Here is a 20,713-nt window from a genome sequence, read left to right on the forward strand (position 1 = left end):
TAARGAAGCAGGTTTTTTGATGTATCTGTGTATTATTAGGTATATAATAATTATTAGATATATAGCTAAATTCCAAGTTTGTACCTGGTGAGTAAGCCAGGTTATCCAAAGGTTTTATAATCACTGGAGATACCTGATCTGAATCCTTACTATTTTGCATATGTAAATTTCTAATGGATCTAATGCATTGTCCATAGTAAGAGGTTAGTCTGTGACACTTTTTTGAGCTTTTTAATTTAGTATAACCTTAATGTGTACATGTCTTTTCATGTGTTAGATTGGTACTGCTGGTTCTACTGAGTCTCCATTCACTTTTTGAGTAATTTATCAGGTTTAAGTTAAATGTTGGGAGCGTGAATACTTGAGTCCTTTGAGCAGGTTTAAGAGCGCAATATTAAGAGCGAGCTTTACCTTAGTTGATTTTATCTAGCTTTAAAACTTTTATTACCRATGAAGTGTGTGGTAATGGTTATGAAAGCAATTAATAACAGCAGTGGCAGAATCAAGAGATTAACTAATTTATCATTATAGATTTTAATGAGGCTTATAATCAAGTAATAAATATACTGTACATTCAAAAGGATGGAGTCATAAAAAGGATGATTTATTAAACTYTAATTCTAAACTAGTCTGAAAACTGCACGTTTGTAGGCAGGGCAAGAAAATTCTTTTTGGTGCTCTGAAGCAGAAGAATATAAATAACAAAGAGGAGGGGAATTTAAGTTAGAGGGAATAACAAACACAAATCAATTGTTGAGCTTAGTTCTGTAGACCTTTCATCATACCTGCCATGTTGGAGGTGTGGGAGGTGCCAGTATGAACAGTTTTGTTTGCCATCCCAATATGCTGCCTTGGCAGAGCCCAGGAAAACTGTGCTCCTGCATCCCTGGGATGCTCGGAAGATGGGCTTCTTCCCTGGGAAGAGCTGTCTCGCATTGCAGATTATGTGAAATGCAAGATTATTTCTTTGAGTCCTGTATATGAAATGTTAGTGGGCAACTTTAATAGTGTGTGTTCAATTTGGAAATTACATTTTACTACTGTTTTTTACCCTACTATTGTTTTTACACCCTACTGTGTGTGGGGGAAAAAGAGAAGGCAGGAGGAGAAGTTTCAAGTCTGAGATATTCATGTATTCAAGTTGGAATTAGTTAAGATGACAYACTGTTAACAGGGGGGGAAAAAGTCATAACCTGCATGGAGCAATTTGGAACTAGTTATTGCTAAWTAAGTGACAATCTGCACATGCTTAAGGAGATTGATTGTTTTAAGTATTTTCTTCTCTAGCACTGGTTGAGGATCTGATATGTGCAAGTTCATTTTACTGCTCTGGCATGAATCCGGCATGGAAGATACCAAAAAAGCCATTAGGTTTTTAAAAAAACTTTCTAGAGTATATTAACAGCCACCAAAAAGAGGGCTATTGGGTTAATTGTATATTAYTGCTTCTTATGATCTTTAGGACCTGTATTATCTTGCAAGTGAACGTGATGCAGAGCAAAACATTGGGCTGTCTCCCAGGATCAGGATATCTTTGCTTCAAAAGAAGGTCAGGGGAGCTGATGTGAGGTTGTTAGTCCTCTCTGTATGGGATACAGTGTGTGACCTTTTCTGCCACTGCAAGCTAAAGATCTCAGGAGCCCTGAGTGGTGTTTCTTGCATTGCTTATTTGCTGTATTTAATAGAAAAGGATTGGAATTTGCCTGGCTTTTCCTTTATTCTACCTGGTCAGTGGAGGGAAGAGGCAGATGTTAACGATGAAGATCTCCTATGTACTCACAAGTCTTTAAATTCCACTGCCTTCTTTCTATCTAATGGATATTTTTTACCTTTTATCCTTTTAACTTTTTTTTTCTTTTACAGAGGCAAAGGAGATTGTTCTGAAGGCTCAGATTCTAGCTGGAGGACGAGGAAAAGGTGTTTTCAATAGTGGATTGAAAGGAGGAGTTCATTTAACAAAAGAGTAAGGCTTTTAAGAAAAGAAGCAACMTAAATTCATTTTGTTGTAGTTGAAGCTATTTACAGTTATTGGTGACTGTTTCTTTTAATATCTGTTATCACACCACTCTTTCCTTTGCTTGTAGTCCTAAGGTTGTGGAACAACTTGCCAAGCAGATGATTGGGTACAACYTGTCAACAAAGCAAACTCCAAAGGACGGCGTGACGGTTAAAAAGGTAAGATTTGGGCTCTTTAGTTCATTGCAGTGTTCACTGCAATTCTGCATTACTGTGCTAGAGTGTATGCCATAGATTTTTCTGCTCCTTTTCCAGTGTCTGACTGATGCATCTGATTGAGGGAAGTAATGTTGGGTTTTTTGTATATATCTGTTTTTGCCTATCAGTAAAGATTGTGTCACAGAGGAATAAATTCCATCCTGTTACCTGTGATGAAGTGAGTCCTTTATCATAGCTTCATCCTTTGTCAAATACTAAATGCTAGGATAAGTATATTATTACTTCATGCTTTATTGATGGTCTGTTTAGAAAAGAGAATRTGTATTATGCACTAACTCCACACTGTTATGTTTCATTCACCACCAACTTTGAGCAACTGTTATTAATAAGAACAGATGACTTGAGAATGACCTCAACTTCAAACATCTTCTGACCATTTTTAACTTGTTGCAGATGCAGAGTGAAAAATAGTCTTGGTGGTGGTTCATCAGATTTATTTTTATACACACACACATATGTATATATGTGTATCTTAGGTCATTTGCCTATGATTGTYCATACTGTAATTATGTGAAAGGTTCACTTTAAACCATTTTTATGCAGTGGCCTAAGTAAGAGAAACAGTCTTCCCTTCCACAAGGTACTCTTAAACATTAAGTAAAGCTCTGCTAGCATTCAAGAAATCCTACTATTCATCTACCTGCTATATGCATCTTATTTCTTGCTTTGTGGGCCTTAGGAAGTATCTTCAGTCAGGTGTGTAGACAAGAGCCATGTGATGTATTTGATGCCAGGAGATAATTTGGCATGAGCTGGAAAGAAATGCAGTTTACTTTTTAATTTGTTGTGAACAGCTTGGCATTAGCATAGGAGGGGAGCACCTGTCTGGAAGGATGCTGCCTAACGAGGGCTGGCAGAAGGGGATGGGGTGGTGGTTCTGYGGGAGAGCAAGGAGGGCAGGTTTTCCTTGTTCCGAAGAGCTGTTGTTCAAAAGAAATACTAAATTTTTAAAAGAAGAAAGTATTGTCATTAAGGCCTGCCCGTCAGAGAGGGTGATAATGCTAAGGATATTAAAAAAAAAAATGGATACTTATTCCAGATTGTAATTTTCTGTTTTGAGAAACGTGTGTTGTAAAAGTGACTTTCTTTTAGAAATTACATGCTCAGGTCTGATTTTTTTATATATTGATAGAAGTGAAAAATAYGGATTTTTCTTTTAATGGTTTAAGTGTTTTTTATGTTCACATCTCTCTTGTACTGTATTTAGGGTAGCTATAGAAGGTATAACGTATTTTATTTATTTTGCTGCTATAGGAAGATATATATAGCCTTAATAGAATATGTACATTTTTCCTTTGTTATTGAGATACTTTGAGGAAGTGTTGTCCAGAAAAAGTAAGATTTTCTTTTCTGAAGTTAGCTCATGCTAGGGTCTTTAAAGTAGTAAGTTATGGGGTTGAATTTTTCAGATCTGCAGTATCAACACTATGATGCTAAACACTGAAATTTTATTTGAAAGGGACATCTACAAAAAAGAAGGAAAACTGTTTTTTGTTCTATTTCCAGGTATATGATCTCTATGTGTATGTAAGATTTATCTTTTACTGATACTTAAAGGAAATGACAGTACACTAGGAAAATAAAGAGCATATTTTTAGGTGTGTTTAATTTGTTAGTGGTGTTTTAATTTGTGCTATTCTGGAAAGTTTGAGTGAATTTTGTATTTTAAAAAATTTAGGTRTTTATCATTTTCTTCAGAAAGAAAATAACTATTACTTTGTAGAAGGTGAACAAGTTTTAGTGTTAAGTTAGGGAGTGGAACTCATGCGTGTCACTTCTACTCATAAGGAAGTCATAAAAGATAGACATTTTCCATAATTATTCTGGTTGCAGGGCAGAAAACGGAGTCTTCAATTTTGTTTCACCATTAGCACTTTCTAAAGCATTTAAAACATGTTTCCAGTCATTCAGAGTGATGTTTCTTAAGTAAGTTGCCTCGGTTCCRTCATAACTTGGAAGCTGTTTTGTGAGTTTGCTTAGAATCCTCTCATGGCACTTTGCAATTTAGAGAGTCTGGTTATCTGAGAAGACAGGCTTCTCTTGTGACACCCTGAGAATTTGCTACCTGTGTTTTCTCTCCAAGCAGGAAGAGAATTAAGATTTTGAATATTTAATTCRTTATGCAAGAGCTCTTACAGGATATCCTCATGAAATTAGACATAGCTTAAACCTTTAGGTAAAGATTTGTGTTTAAGATGGAAAACCTGAAGTTATTAGGAAGTTTTGAAGAAAAGTCTGTTTTTCCCCCAGGACGTCTTAAATACAAAGCTGATGTGATAAACAGGATAATGAGAGTCATAAAACAGACAAAATGATAGTCTAGTCMAGAGTACAGAAAAGTCAATTGCACTAGTCTTAAGTGTTTATTGATGGGTTTTTGTTATTTTGTTATTGTGTAAATGATAGGTAGATCCTAGAAAAAAATACTTGGAAGTCCCTGAATGCCAATTTATCTATTCATGCTTTGCATCAGTCAGGTAAGATGGTGAAAGAAAGTTGGTTCTCTTTGAGAAAAATGAGAGACGTTACAGAAGACTACAGTTTTTACTGTACAACAAGCTTGCCTACTGCAAAGTAAATGGAATTGCAATAATTTTGGGGAGTAAGAGTTGAATTTGGCAATATTAACAATCGTGAGGACAATTTTTCAAATTTGAAATAAAGATGCCTGGTGTAAGATCCACCTGCAGTGTTTGCACATATATTGTTCAAGACTAGGTGAGGTGATTCTCTGTCTGAAATCTGGCCCTGATCCTGAGCGTGCTGGGAACGGTCTGAACAACTCAGACAAGTTCCAGTAAGACCAGGTGGTTTTCTTTGACCCATGTCTAAAGCAATTGACTCMCATTTTTCAGATACACTGAKGAGAGCACAATGTGTGAGATGGTGAAAGCATGTCTTCAGGTAAAAAAACCTAATTGTAACAAGCCAAGGATGCTTTCTGCACCTTTGCTTGTTAATTTAACATATAGTGGTAGGTAGCTGAGCTGTGTTTCTGAAGCTGGCTTTTATAGCATTCCTTTTAAGCTAGCCTTAAATTGAGAAATTCTCTTAAGATGTACAGTAGTTTTCCAGATTGTTAGTTAGCTRTTTCCTTTCCCCTAGTTTTCTTCAGTTTGCTTTTTGACAGTTGCTTATTTAAGCTATTTCTTTATATCACCCTRTGTCTTTTGAGGAAAGCAGAAGAAAGCAAAATTATGGTAAAAAGAAATTTCTTCCCAGGCAATTAACCATAAATAAATAGCATCCTTCCATTCTAATGAGGGGTTTTTATTTAATTCCTTATCTTTCCTCATTCTTGTGCTCTGTGAAGACATACGGCTTGACATAAGGTAAGTACATTCCTTCTCATACACTCAATAGCAGAGTGTCAAAAAGCAACTTGGATGAAAGTATGGTGCACATTGCCTGTTTCTAGTCCTGGAACTGTGAAAACACATCATTGCTTCTTTGAGGAACGCATCTTGCCAGGTGGGCAGAGATTTTAAAGCTACAGATGTGTATTTGGCTCTCCAGTCTAAGTTTAAACTTAGACTTTGTTTCAACACATAGTATGTATTTGACCTAATGTTTCATGCAGAGTTACAACTTTTGCCTACAATTATCATTTATAGCACACATTAGAAGGGCATTGTCAATTATTCCTTTTTAAATATACTGATTTTAGAGAAATGATTTTCTTGGTTTCTTCTGCTTTCACTGAAAGGTAAGTAGTAATAACCCTGCTAAGGAAGAACGTAGTTGGCCACTGGATCATACTGTCTTGCAGAAGCAATGAAGCCAAAGGTACTGTTCAGGAGAATGGGTATCACACTGCTGCTTTTTAAGGCAGTGAAGAAAATGTGAACCACAGTGTTGTCTGGTCACAGCAGAGGGAAATTCTGTCCTTGCTTCTGTTAATTCATAATTACATTTTATCTTGCAAAAGATTTTAGGACCTTGACTACTCTGACACAGCAGGAAAGAAATGCTGTGTTAGACTAACTATCCCCAGCTGGATGGTCCAGTCAGTGTTGCTCTTTCTTCCCCGTGTTCATTTTCAGGTGATGGTTGCAGAAGCACTGAATATTTCCAGGGAAACATACTTTGCAATTCTGATGGACAGAGCCTGTAATGGACCTGTTATGGTCGGGAGCCCACGTGGTGGTGTTGACATTGAAGAAGTGGCTGTTACTAACCCAGAGCTTATATTTAAGGTATTGAAATAGTAACCTTTTATGTTCAAGATCTTCTGTATCTGTTTAACCCTTTTCTAATTTTTTTTGCTTTCCAGTTGATAACGTTATTGTTTATTTTTTTAGTAACCTGTATCTCAAATATTGACTGTTGTGATTTTTGACAATTATTGCCTTCTTTATGCTAACTGTTACATTTAAGTTTTTTTAATGCTACTGTGGTATGATAATGAGTAGACAGGCTATTCACCTGGTAAAATAATTGATACAAACAAGTATAATTATGCAAAAAAATGGAAAATATTTAATGTGCATTTTAAAATTATATAAACCTCATAGTGTTACTGGGCAGTGACACTGTTGCTTTGAAAATATTCCAGAAGATGTCATAAAAATTAACAAACTAAATATTCGTCAACGCCATCTGTACAGTAATTAAAAGTGAAAACTGGTGTCAGATTGTCTTGTCAGCATGCCACCCTGAAGAATTATGTATTTTTTGGAAGGACTGTTTCATAGATGGTGTGGTAATTATAACATACCCTATAGGCAGCTGCTATAGCCTCACTCCTAGGGAACTTTGGCAAACAGCCATACTTTAATTACTAATTTGCAAATATATACGAAGTGTTTTTCTCTTGAAGTTATGAATCTCAATTTAAATTGAATATTTATATTTATGCATGTTATTGTTACAGGAGGAAATAGATATTTTTGAAGGCATAAAGGATCATCAAGCACTGCGCATGGCAGAAAATTTGGGTTTCAGAGGAACTTTGCAGCAGCAGGTAACTGAGTTTTGATTGAAGATGTTCTAGCTCAGCTACATCCGAAGTGCTTCCCAGATAGATACGAGAGGGTAAATGTCCACTAGATCAGACACATTCTGATGTTTTAAATACTACATTGTACCCATAAAATTGTGAATTGATCTTACTACTGATCTGAATAGTATCCTTATTACTCCAGGAATGAAAGTCCCTGGTCTTTGGACCAATCCATGAGAAGGTTCTGTTAATGYCAAATTTCCTTGGGATTCTGTTGGAGCGTGGTGAATGACAAGGGTAAATCCTTTCTGGAGACACTTTTCCTTGTTACAAGGACAAGTTAACATTGTATCTTTTTCTGTCTAATTGCAGTGTTTTTTGTTCTTGCTTCAGCTTAAAACTTGAAGTCTGCCAATTTGTTGCCTTTTCAATATCTCATTTCTTTTTTTATTGGATTCCATGTTGTACACAAATGTTGAAGTTATTTTGTCTTTATGAATCATTTTATGGATAAGAAAAGGCTTATTTAGGTTAACATTAATAGCTGAAATGACAAATRCAGTATTAAGCTACTTGCCTTTTTTAGCATAGTACCAAACTGTCATTTTTATAGAACTCTTTTATTTTTAATTCAGCAGTTTCAATTATTTTCTGTCCTGACTGTGCAATTAACAAATGCATAATCATTAAGTTGATTAACACACATTTGAAGATTTAGCAGTGTATTTAATRAGGATGAATGATTACGTAGAACCTTTCAACCCTTGAGGAGTTCTGGTACTTAATAATTAACACTCATACACACACTTTTTCAACAATACATTTGAATAATGCTGCAGTGTGTGTATTTTTCCCTTGTGCTATCAGCTCCTGCCTGGAATTCACTGAAGCACAAGGACATCATTTTTACTCAGACCAATCTATACTGTTGCTGACAACCAGTCAGAGCAGGATAGATTGCAAGGAGCAATGAGGAGCAAGCAAAAGTACCTTCTAAGAAGTAAGCAAGCATGTCTAAGTCATAATTTCTTCAAGAAAGCAGAGTGATGTAGGAAGAAGTGTACRGTTTTACCGAAGTCACTCATGTGCACTTACTGCTCTATAGGTTTTGAATTTTGACTGATCAACATCACTATAATTTAGATCTCGACACACTGAGGAATGTGTCATTATGAACTGCTAAGCCATTTTCCAATTAAGCTCATATTAATAATTTTTATACGTTATAGGAAATCTCCAATTCATGTGGTCTTTAAATGGAAGCTTCATGAAGATTATGCAGTGTCATAAATGTAGCTTTTTTAGMTGGTATATGACTATGACTGAAAAAGGGAGATAAAAGCAGTAATCATCCAGAGCTAATGTGCGATTCAATACTTTTAAAATAATCAAAAATRTTTTACATTTTGCTTTGTAGAAAGTAACTTGTATTTTTCTCTATGGTAATTATAAATCTCTTGATCAATTTAGGCAGCAGATCAAATTAAGAAGCTGTATAATCTTTTCTTGAAAATTGATGCCACTCAGGTTGAAGTGAATCCCTTTGGTGAAACTCCAGAAGGGCAAGGTGAGAAATTAAAGGAAACAAATGAATTCATTATAATTCTTTATTTATGCAAACTATAAATTAAATTGCATGGAAGATGGTAGCAGCAGCTTTGCATTAATTTTATTCTGTAATGTAATTTTAAGCAGTATTCGTAAGTGTTCCCATGGCAGATTTTACATTTCAATACCTTTTGTTATTTTGYCCAAATACTGGGAGAGTATCCGTTTTTATAGATTATGCTTGTTGAGAAAGAGCAACATACTCCTCTTTATGTACAAAAGAGGCATTTTGTTTTGCTAATGCTGTCRGAATTAACAGGATTGTGGAAGAGACTTATTATCTTGGTTGCTTAAGTATATAGATAAGTTATGATCTTAAGTATGTGACTCTGCAGCCTGTTAGATCACAAGAAAAATCCAACTGGAATTGTCCCCGACCATATACTTGGGGAAAGGAAAGGGTGATTGATTTGCTTTCACCAGGCATATAGGTGTAAGAAAGTTTAGGGTAAGAAAAAAAGGAAAAAGCTGATTTATCTTGTTATCTTCTATCCTTCTGGTAGTTGGATTTTCAACTGACACCCTCCCAATTGTCATTCCTGTCCAATTCACTTGTGTGAGATGGAAAGATCTCTAATCCCTTGTTCAGTGATTGTTATTCTTACTCCTGGCATCCTCTGTCCAGAGAACTAGAGTTTACATTTGCAAACAATTTCTGCTGCATGCTAACTATTTTTTAACTTTTGATTTGCTTTATGCAAAAGCTTAACTTTTTTTTTAACTTTTAGCGTAATGCAGAAGCTTAATCATTATTCTAATGATAAAACATAGCTCTACATATGAATACCCATATTTCTGTTGAAGTAATGGCTAGGATGGATTTATTTCTTGCTGTATTTTTTCACTTCTGTGAATTTCCATTAGAAAATGAATTGTTTTATGTATTTGTTTTGTTTAATTTTGTAGCAAATTCTTTTTGTTAACACTCCTGGCTCAAGGCCCTGAGAGACAGACAATATTTCTTTGGATTTTTTTGTTTAGTTTTATTTGTTCTCAGTGTAAGCTGTTGAATTGGCAGATGAGAAAAASTGTACATGGCTAACAAAAACAATAGGAATACTCTGAATATAAGTATTAGAGCTTTCTTTGATATTTGTTTAGAAAGAAAATTCATTTGTATAATCTATCATGCATGTAATAATATGCTTTTGATGGTGAAAATTGTTTGATAAATATTAATAAGTGTTTTTCCCCTTCCTTATACAGCCTGGCCCTTGTAAAAGATGAATGTTTTATAGAAATGAGGYTTTACTGATGTGACATTGAAGTTATTCATGTCTAAGGAAAACCTAGAGCTCCAAAGCTGCCCTTTTACTTTAGCTCCAAGTTGTGTTTGCAATTGAAATAATGGAAAACTTGTAAAGGAAAAATGATCCAGGACTTAGTTCATGAGTAACAAAAAATAAAATAGTTATTAAAGCAGCAGTATTACAGCAAGTACTTCTCCTTTTGGCAGATTCTCAGCTGATCTCTTACAGAGTAAGATCAGGGAAATCTACTATGTATGAACACTTATGAATATTTTTCTAAATATTGAAACTGGATTTGGTGCTGTCTTCCTGTCTGTTATTCTTTGATATCAGAGACAAGTGCAATGCTYAGTAGATGTGCATATAGATATATTCCAATGACAATATGAATSCAAACTGTTTTAAGAACAGTCATAAACAGTATTAGATTTTTGGGGGCTCTGGTATTTATATCTGACATGCTTGCTTTGAGAGATGAATTATACTTTATTCTGTCATTATCTCCTCAAAATTATATACCGATGTTACTTAAGATTATCAATATATAGTCTTCTGTGTACTTATAACATTTTAATCTAATGAAGTGCTTGCCTGTGCAAATCCATAAAAATGGTGAGTTAGTAAATAGGCAAATAATCAGTTTTCACTATATGCATTTTTATTACCACTTATTTTTATCTGAATATTATGTCTACTAGCTAGTCTCTGACTATTATTTATTATCAGCTATAGATACTTTTAAATTTGTTTTAATAACCATGGGGGATGTTGATGTTGAAGAAAGCTTTTGTATTTACTCTTTCCTTTTTTTCTATTTTAAAAAATATGCATTGATCATTCTTAATATATAAAGGCTTAAAGATGTTTTAATTCATATTGCCAGGGAAAGAATGTGTGTGTACAGTTAAATACTTTAAAATTAAACTGTAGCTCAGGGAAGTGTTGTGTAGTGTTCAGCTATAAATAAGAGAGGATGTTACCAAGCACTGTTTTGGGTCACTGGCTTGCTATAATATTTTTGAATGCCTTCCTGAATGCTGAAATTTGACACAAAGTTTTGAAAGTACAGTCCAAATCACCTGCCCCYATGACTTAAGGGCACTTTATTTAAAGTAAATGCAGAAGATAAACTGTTTTGTTACCTCCTATTGTGTGGCAAATGACTGTGTAKTGTGGAATGTCCCCATGTTGTTTTTTTCTTTAGTTGTTTGCTTTGATGCCAAGATAAACTTTGATGATAATGCAGAATTCAGGCAAAAAGAAATATTTGCCATGGATGACAAGTCTGAAAATGAGCCTATAGAAAACGAAGCTGCCAAATATGACCTGAAGTATATAGGACTGGATGGAAATATTGCTTGCTTTGGTAAGAAAAAATAAATCCAAAAGACATCTTGAAGATGAATTCATATGGGTTCACTGTGTAGACTTTGCTTACATTTTGGCATTCAGTGCCCCTCTGACAATATTTCAGTTGATTTTGCTGAGGTTGTCTGTCGTTCCTCAAGTTCTTGCAGGACTGAACTTCCTCTGCTGAAGCTTCAGTAGAGCAGCCAGCAGAGTCAGGTCGCATGTGGTGCCAGAGAGACGGCAGAYTAACATGGGCAGTCTGCTTTTTTGTGATTATTTTGTTTGTTCTGAATTCTTAAGCTRATACAATTGATTTTTCCAGTAATTTAAACAAGACAGACATGTAAATTTGATCACTAATTTTCAGAAATTAGACTGTTGAAAAGGTGCTGCTACAGCGTATGTGTAAAATCTTTCCCCAAAATTAAGTATCTGGTTTACCATGATGACATAGTATCATTTAATGCTRTGAGAATGATGGTAGGAGAACCCAAGGAGGTAGTGTGTCCTCACAGAAAATTATCTGTTCTGTATGTTTGCTTTAGCACCATAAGTATTAGCATGTACATTATYTCACACATATGTAATGGAAGGTGCACAAGTCCTGGAAACTGATACTGTTGTAAAAAATGTAAACGTGGGTTTGTATACACCTCATTTTGAATATTTTCTTTTATTGGACATCCTTGAATAGATTCTGACCTATTTAAAAATAAGCATTTCTGTGAAGCTTCGGGGCTTGTTTTCATGGTTGTATCGAYATGCTGTCTTGAACCTTTATCGCAAATCTTCCATTGCCTATGGGAAATATAAGCACTTAACATTTGCAATTACAGTGAATGGAGCTGGCCTGGCAATGGCAACTTGTGATATAATATCCCTGAATGGGGGGAGACCAGCCAACTTCCTGGACCTTGGTGGAGGGGTCAAAGAAGCCCAGGTCTACCAAGCCTTCAAGCTGCTGACTGCTGACCCAAAGGTAAAAATCCCTGCACTGTTTTCTGGCAGAAAGCTTTCCAGCTCAACGAGACAATGCTACTCTAGATGTCATCCAAGCATAGTGCTCAATATATAGGTAATGAGCTAGTAATGGAGTGCCACGAAGATGACTTTGCTGTGAACCACTGGAGTGACTTTTCTGGTACTTTTTTGGCTCCTTAAGTGTAATTTGTGAGGAGATTTTGATACTTGCAKTGTTATTCCTGCCTGTTAATTTAGTTCCACAGTTGAGCGAGAAGGAAGATGCAAGCTAAGCAAATAGCAAGTTCTCAAGGCTGATTTGTGTCCTCTTCACCTCTGGGTTTCTAAAATACCTGATTCTGCACTGCAGGATACAGCCTGTGTTTAGTTAACATATCCTGCCTGGTATCCTATCCCAATAGGCTCCAACTCCTCCTTATGCAGGTGGAGGTGCAGTTCTCCTCTGGAGCAACAAGAAAAGCCGAAACAGGAACAGCCTCTACTTAAGGGATATTGACAGGGCACAGACACGGAACCAGTGCCAGCTGACGAGCCCCAACATCTCTTGCTTTTGCTTTTGTGTGTAGCTGGAACGTTAGTTGCCTATGGATTTTACTAATGAAAATCAGATACATGTCTAAGGGCTCTGATTGTCTGAGGTGCCTCCTAGACCTTAGCATCTCCCCTGCAGTCCCAATTCCAGTATTTTACTACTACTGTCAAACTGACTTCATCTTCTTTCTCTGCCTTAGCCTCTTTTTTTTGGAATCTAAGGTAGCAGTCCACCTAAATACCATCTTCCTGTGGAAAAAAATGCATCACTAATTATATATAATATATGTATTTATCTTGCACAGCAGTAAGCAAGAAATCATGATTTTTTYCAATAGATGAAGATACTGTGTGCAGCAGTTTCAAAGCAAAAAAAAAACGAACTATGGTGTGCCAAGTAGGTATCTATAGCATTTATATTGGAAGCTGTTTGTCATTGTAATTCTTGCATGTTTTCAAGCCTTGATCGCTATGCTAGACTATGGGAGGGCCTTCTGCATGACTTAAAACAGTTTTTCTGTTTTTTTCTTTTGTTTTCTYATGGTTTGCATAGTACTGATCTTTCATTTGTAGAGGTCGAAATGTATGTTCTGTCCAAGGCCCTAAGGAAGGTGGGAGTTTGTCTCATTCTGGTTACTGATCTTACAGGCTTTGAGTTGTTAACATGCCTTGAAGAACACAGAGCTGGTGAGTTAGAGAAGCAAGATGTCTTGCCTGGGGCAAATAGAGGCAGGATGGAGCCTGAGATTCCTGTTAGAAAATCTGATAGTTTCCTTCATAGTCTCATATTAGTAGATAGTTATGCGTATTTTCATTTTCGTGAATTTTAGCTTTTCTCAGAGCTTTACACTAAGATTCATTTGTGTTTATTGTTCTACAGTGTGTGCTTAGTATGGTTGGACTGAGACATAATTTAGTTCTTAAAACCTGTATTAGATACAGTAATGAAGAAGCAGGTGCAATAAAGCCTTAGATACACAACTTAGTTGATGATTATTACTATGCTAAATAGGTTTTTTCTCTGCTGCAACACAAACAGCAGGTATTAATTTCAGTGATGAAATATATTGAGTTGAAACAATTTTAAAACAAAGGCATTTCAGTAGCTTCCCAGCTATATAATAGCTGCAGAGCCAACATCTAATTTGGAAATTCATCCCCCTTCTCTTCCAGGTACTGCTTAACACCAGCTGCCTTCTCTGTGCTTAACGAAGCTAGGTGAGACAACGAGGCAAAAGAAGAAAAGGTGGCATGAAAGGGGGTGCAAATAGTCACTTGTGCCTTCATCACTGCAGCTCTGCCGTGATGGCTTTAGCCTAAACGCAGCATAGCTGATTCTGTGTTCATTCGCATTAGGATTAGTGCAGTTATGCCAATATGTAGGAGACTAACTGCCCGAGCTGGTACAAACTAGCCTAGCATCAAACACTTGAGGTTTTGGTGTCAATGCACTTTTATTATAAATACTTCATGTTTTATCTTCTGTTCAGAACATGTAGTGAATGTGTATCTATTACTTCCTCTCCCCATGTTAAATGTCCGTTAGTGTAGTGATGAGCAGAAAGTTAATTGAATGAGTCCTTTCTTAGCTAATATTGAGGTTTTTAATCCCAAGAGTCACTGTGGCTAGTACAGCTTGCACGCTTTGCAGCTGGTCAATAATTACTCTGCAACCTTTAACCTGATTCCCACTTCATTTGGGAAGATAAAAATTTGCTCCTGGGAGCTCCGAGGCCAATTAATACTTGTTAATGTCCCCAAACAACACGGGGCTCCGAGGAATGGATGAACTGCGAAAATGTCTGCAATGCTCTAATACAGAGTAGTACTGACATTTAGGTTTGAAGTATGGCCCTAGAAGCATTAAGGATATTACAGGAGCTCTTGCAGGAGGAAATGTTCATTTGTACTTTGAAGTAGATCTCTTTCTCTACTTGTCTTTAAAGTATCCATTTCTGTATTAAAGCAAAAAAAAAGAAATACAGGTGTGCTCTGATTTGATTTAGTGAAGCTGGGCTCCATCTTGATTCTGGTTTAATCTGTCTGTTGTCAGTGTCTATATATTTTTTACATTTTTTGTTTATTGCAGAAGGTTGCTGCCTGGCTCTGGAATGGAAATGCTGCCCGGGGGTCAGTGACCCTTTTACTCGCTGCCGGCCGTGTTTGCAGGCTGCCGTATCCAATACGTCCTGGGTCAGGCAGGTCACTGCCATGGCTCTGCATTCCTTACTTTCCATAATCTAAATTCCAGTGTCTCTATTGTTTGTTGCCTGTCTTGTTTCTCTGAAATTGTGTGGTACATCTGTTTTGGCAAAAAGGGAAAAACTCTGTTTGCAAGTAGCAACTCAAGATGGGAAGACYGCTTGGATGTCGGTGGTGGGACTGGCTCTAGTCCTGGGCCTAGCAATTGTTTCCAATTACAGAGTAACACTAAAATCAGGGATTTGTGGCAGATTTGTCTGTTGTTTGTGGGTGGGTTATTTTTTTCTCTCCTTCCCCAGAGCTCCTTGGACAGCTTTTTTTTTTAAGCCTGTCAGTGATGACAGCAAAGATTAATCAAATCAGTTGATGTTAACGAGTGTTTGCTTGTCATATATGCATTAAATTGTATTGACAGATTGACAAATGTCTCCCCTGAAAAAATATTCTATATTGACATCTGTTAACTTATAGACAAAGAATAATTTATGTCAAACAAGGAATGCTTAACTTGTGTGTGTGTGTGTTTTTCTTTAGCCATCCAGGCAGTTCAGGCACAGATTTTTTTGTTATGAATGTGGTATAAGCATTCATATTCCTGTCACTTTGTTGCGCCTGTTTGTGTATGTCAGATGCATCTCTGTCCACCGCAGTGATAGGAAAAATAATGGCACTGATGTGTCTTTCCATTAAGTTGTGTGTGAAGCAGAGGTCTTGGGGTTTTTCATTTTCCAGACATCCAAAAGAATGAACAGAATCCCCAAAGAAAGTATCATTAAATCATAATTTTGCATTTCACTTATTTTCCAGCTGTGCCTGTTGTAATAGTTTATCCTTTCTTGTTTCATAAGACAGTCTTATCACCTGTTGATCCTTTTTGAGGGATTTTACTTACTTAACCTTGCAGTCCATACACAGCAATGGAAGGTAGAATCAAGAAACAGGCTTTGTGATATTCATTCCTGAGTTTTCAGGAACAAAAATAAATGCTGGCAGTTTATTTGGTCTTTATTTCAGGACAGCCAGTTAGTTCAGGTAAGCCAGTTGARGAATGCTGCGAGTGTTCAGGCAGCTGGGAATGCCGTGACTGCATCCGTGTATTTCTGGACTCTTCCCTCTTACTCTGTGCTCAGAACAAAAACCTGCACCTGTTCCTAAGGGAAGGGCTCTTTATAAGCTCCTTGTCTAACTGCGCTTGACTACAATGCTTAAGACTCTTTTCTCCCCTCTGGAAGTGGTACAAAAATCTGGCATGTTCAGCAACTCCTGTGTCTTGTGTTTGACTGTTGTATTAGAAACCATTTGGCTGTCTGGGAAGACAGCTAGACTGGGAAGTCTGGCCTTGTGTAAGATATCCAGTGTTTTACCAGGACGGCTGTGTTTACAGAGGCATCTGAGTTATGTTTATATTTAGTTTATATAGTTTATTTGGTTATATTTAAATGCCTGATAACAGGTACACAAGTGTTTGTATTTTTTACCATAACGCCATACAGTAATATCACTCATGACACTCAAAATCAGGTACTGCAGTAAAAGGCAATGGTTGCAAAAAGTAAGATAGCAGGAATACCTKGCACTAGCAAAGGTACTGGAAAATACCTTGCCTATTTTTGTGCTTGGAGTAACTGTGGTAGAAGGTCATTCTGGTGAACAACTATAAACTACTAGAGATCCATATGAAATACACTTATTTTAACTGTCTGTTTTGGAAGCACTGGATTTGTATGGCAGTTGATATCTGTAACACTGGCAGAAACTTTTAATCTGCATCTTGTAAACCACGCATCACCCTTCCTAATGGCTGATGTCATATCCAGCATGYTCRGTATAATRTCTAGTTCTGTTCGTGTGCGTTAATATTGCTTATTTAAAGGAATTGTCATTAATAAAGGATTAGCACACTTGTGGTCTATTGTCCTTCACCAGCTGCTTAGATAAGTAGTATGTTTATAAAGTTTTAATTTCCCTATTTAAAATACTGTAAAGGGAATATCACTTTTTTAAGTTATTTGAGTAGTTATAGTTGTCTAGGAAATTATTTGTTCGTTCCATCAAAATGAAGAAATTTAATTGTCTCCATCTGCTCTTGATAGAAATAGGTCTGARTGATGAACTATATATCTTAAATAGGTGCTTTCAGCCCTTCATACTGGCTAGGACATGCTATTTGTGTGACAGGAAAATGAAAATAGTCTGTTTTTCCTTATAATTTCAGAAGCGACCTTGATGGATGGAGCCCAGGTGGATATAGCATAGATTAGTTGGCGATCAACTGATGATACGTGATAAAATTAACCACCTTGTCCATCATAAAATGATCTGTAACAGACCAAAGAATAGAGGGCCTGATCTTGCCAAGGCTTTTAGTGTAAAGATATGTCAATACTTCAAAATAAGGGTGAGAGAACAGAGACAGAAGGCTATGATTTTTATAAGATTTTTATCTCTGAGCTGAAAAAGTGACCTAATGTCGTTATATCAGCTTCAGTGGCATGATTATGAGCAAGGAGGGGAAAATTAATGAGTACAAGTAGTGCACTTGTCTTCTCTTTGTCTTATACCAAGCTGGTGCTCTGCTCTGCATCCTGCTCTTGGAAATGGGTGCTGAGAACCAGGCTTGTTTGGACCAATTACTGTTCATTCTAGGGGCTCTCTGAAATAAAGCTGGCACCGTTTTGACTTTGAGAGAAATGGGAACTTAATTAAGAATAATGTTGCGTGGGGCTGGCAAGTAGGTGGCTTTCAAACTCATTGCTGTCTTTTTMAGTAAAAGATCTGGTAAAACATCCACCCATTTCTATGGAAATGGGGCTCTGAGATGCAGTGTATCTTCTGGTATTTTCTATATTCCACTATATATGCTTTTTTTTTACTTGATACTGTTGATTTAGGGAATGTATTCTTGAGATGTGTGAACTTTGGTTTTAGAGCAGGCCCTACTCCATCTTTCTAATCAAAAGAACGTATTTAATTTATGTTTGACTAAGAAAAATATTTCTTGGCTTATTCATCCATTTATTTGCATAACTGAGCACAGAATGGTGAAAAGGCCGTGGAAGAGATGAAAATGATTTGAAATGTGACTTAATGAAGGAGCGAAATTATTTCCTTCACTTGAATATCTGTTTTGTTTCAGGTAAGACTGAATTATTTCAGTTTCATTATTCATGCTCCAATTCAACAAGATATTCAAACCTGTTTCAAGTTTTAATATTTTATTACCTACTATTTGGAGAGGATGTGTGTAAAACTGTAATAAATGAGACTATTCACATTTAAGCTTGTCACAGGCAAAAGTACAAGGCAAATCATGTCCCCATCTACTACACACATGGAGTTCTTAATCTTGTTCCTAGATACAAAATAAAAAGCTGCCCTGTTATGGGAAGATGCAAATCAGTCCTGTTTGTCAAAATGTATCCTCTGTGGTGTACCCTTAAATATTTTACTGTCCTAGGCAGTCCCTGAAATAGATTGTTGAGTTTTAAATAGTGAGAAGAGGGGAGAGCTCATCTCTCTTAGTGCTCATACTTGACTTTTGAAAGCAATTTGCAGAAAACTTATTTCATCTCCCCCAAGCAATTCCTTATGTATGTGGTTTGTGGGAGTGGGAGAATAGGGAGGGAATATTGCTACCCTGTTTTGTGGGCATCTAGCCATGGTACTTTGACCTGCATGCAGGTCTGACTGATCTAAATGGCTCCAGTATGCCAGTTGTTAACCAGGAGAGAGGAATAGTCTCCATTTGCAAGAGGATGTTATTTCTGTGACTTATGTGTTCCACAAAATCCAGCCTTTTAAAACAGTGCCTTCTGAAACATTGRAAGAACAGGTAAATTTCTGTATTGAATACTGGAGAGAGAATAATGTRCCTTAAGGTATCTGTGTGGATTCATTTATAAATGTAGACACAAAATCCAGTGAAAAATAAGTAATTCAGCCATGTTCTGTCAATGGGCTTTGATTAATTCCTACAAATCTGTAAGCAAAAGGATCTTCWATTTTTTTTKTTTTTKKTTTTTTTCTGGTCCAGAACACTAGGAAGCACCAGTGGGCAATTTGCAGTCATGTAGACAAAGATAGGCTTTCCATTTCAAAGGTGTTTGCCTCAGTTAAAGACAGGTGGGTAATATCTGACCAAATAGGTTTTGCTAAGATTTCCATCCAGAATAATCTAGATGTGCTTGGCAGGAAAAAAAAAAAAAACAAATATAAAGACCATTTTAGAGCAAAGGAAGTAGAAGAGGTTCTTAAGAAGCTAAGCTTACTTGCTGCAATTTAGTTAGATTATTTACTTCTGTTTAGCAGAGTACAGCATGCATAAAATCCGTAAATCAATGAAAAAATACTTTTTACTATCATATTTACATAGTAGGTTCTCTTAYGGTGTAATAAATTTTCTTTTTTTCATCTACGTACTTGTTTTACTCAGACAAGGGGAGGGAGGACTAGCTTTTATTCTGCTTAATTTCATATTTCTAATCTGCCCAGTGAAATGCAGATGGTAGCGGGTGTGTGCAAGCCTCTGAATATGCATGTACAGTTTATGCAAATGCAGTGTACATTTTCCTGACCTTTTCTGTATGTAATATGGAGTGTTGCTGTACTTTAGAAACCATTTTAATTCTCTAACAATAAGCCCSAGCAAACAAAAGAGCTGCAGATGGCCAGATGTGCGCTCCCGGGAGCACTGCKATTAAGTTGCACGTCCCGTGCAAGGCAGCGTTGGCTTTAGCAGAGATGGGAGTGAAAATGCAGTTATGCAGAGTCCTGCCCTATGGAACTGTATTTACACATGGACTCCAGCTGAGAATGTCATGGAGGAAAGAGTTAAAGCTCTGTCTTCTTTCAGGATCCTGCCAACTTTGTGATTAAAGCCTTCAAATAAGCTATAAAGGGCTATTGTGGACAGTAGATATGGAATTAGTGTATAAGGGAGGAGGGAAGTAAGAGCATCTCATTTAGGAATTAGATGAAATACATGCTTAGGTGGCATCGACAAGATTAAAATTGAAAAAGCTGATATTTTTTCTTAACTAAATCTTGATTTAGTCACCCTTCTAAAATACTGTTACAAGGTTGTAACTGGCAAGCATTAAAAATAAGGRGAAAAAATCAATTATTGGGTAGAAATGAATGGATGTGCAGAGTCAATATTTTATAGTAGGTGATGAAAGCTGAATGCCTGATGCCCAGCAAATCATTTGATTTAAAGGCTTGGGACTGCAATGCATGACTTCTCATTGAAGAAATATAAAAGAGCAAATTACTATTTGCTGAAAAGTCACAGAAACCTTATCAGAATTGTTTAGTTCCTGCTGCTCCCTGGAGGTTTTCCTCTTCAGCCACTGATGGAATGTGTGCTCTCTGAATTGTGAAGGATTTGCCTTTAATCAAAATTTTCATGGGGCACTGTACAGTTTTTTGGATTTGTGTGTGTATGTTACTTAGAGAATCTCAAATATATTTTTATTTTTATATAGTATTGCAAAATATGAAAGTAATTGAACTGAAGAGAGAAAGTAATTTGACCAGTGACAGTGCCTACATTTCAGCACCATAAGCTTATCTCTGTTAAAAAAAATCTATTTTATCTTTCTAAGAAAAGCAGGTA

At 36.4% G+C, this 20,713-nt stretch overlaps 1 protein-coding gene across 2 annotated transcripts in view; it reads left to right on the plus strand.

The window, feature by feature from the left end:
• Window positions 1–20,713, plus strand: part of SUCLG2 (succinate-CoA ligase GDP-forming beta subunit) — an 86,514-nt gene that overhangs the window by 35,832 nt on the left and 29,969 nt on the right. The window contains exons 1-8 of one of the 2 annotated variants that reach the window (XM_026052516.1): window positions 1,501–1,549; window positions 1,864–1,963; window positions 2,085–2,175; window positions 6,279–6,431; window positions 7,109–7,198; window positions 8,648–8,744; window positions 11,240–11,401; window positions 12,222–12,364. In XM_026052516.1, coding sequence (XP_025908301.1) covers window positions 2,116–2,175; window positions 6,279–6,431; window positions 7,109–7,198; window positions 8,648–8,744; window positions 11,240–11,401; window positions 12,222–12,364 — 705 coding nt within the window. In that variant the 5' untranslated portion in view covers window positions 1,501–1,549; window positions 1,864–1,963; window positions 2,085–2,115. Of the gene's footprint in view, window positions 1–1,500; window positions 1,550–1,863; window positions 1,964–2,084; window positions 2,176–6,278; window positions 6,432–7,108; window positions 7,199–8,647; window positions 8,745–11,239; window positions 11,402–12,221; window positions 12,365–20,713 lie in introns of those variants that run through there. The other variant, XM_026052515.1, reaches the window with a different exon arrangement.

The sequence above is a fragment of the Nothoprocta perdicaria genome, unplaced genomic scaffold, assembly GCF_003342845.1.
Source record: "Nothoprocta perdicaria isolate Ctin4 unplaced genomic scaffold, notPer1 scaffold_9, whole genome shotgun sequence".
Classification (NCBI taxonomy): Eukaryota; Metazoa; Chordata; class Aves; order Tinamiformes; family Tinamidae; genus Nothoprocta; species Nothoprocta perdicaria.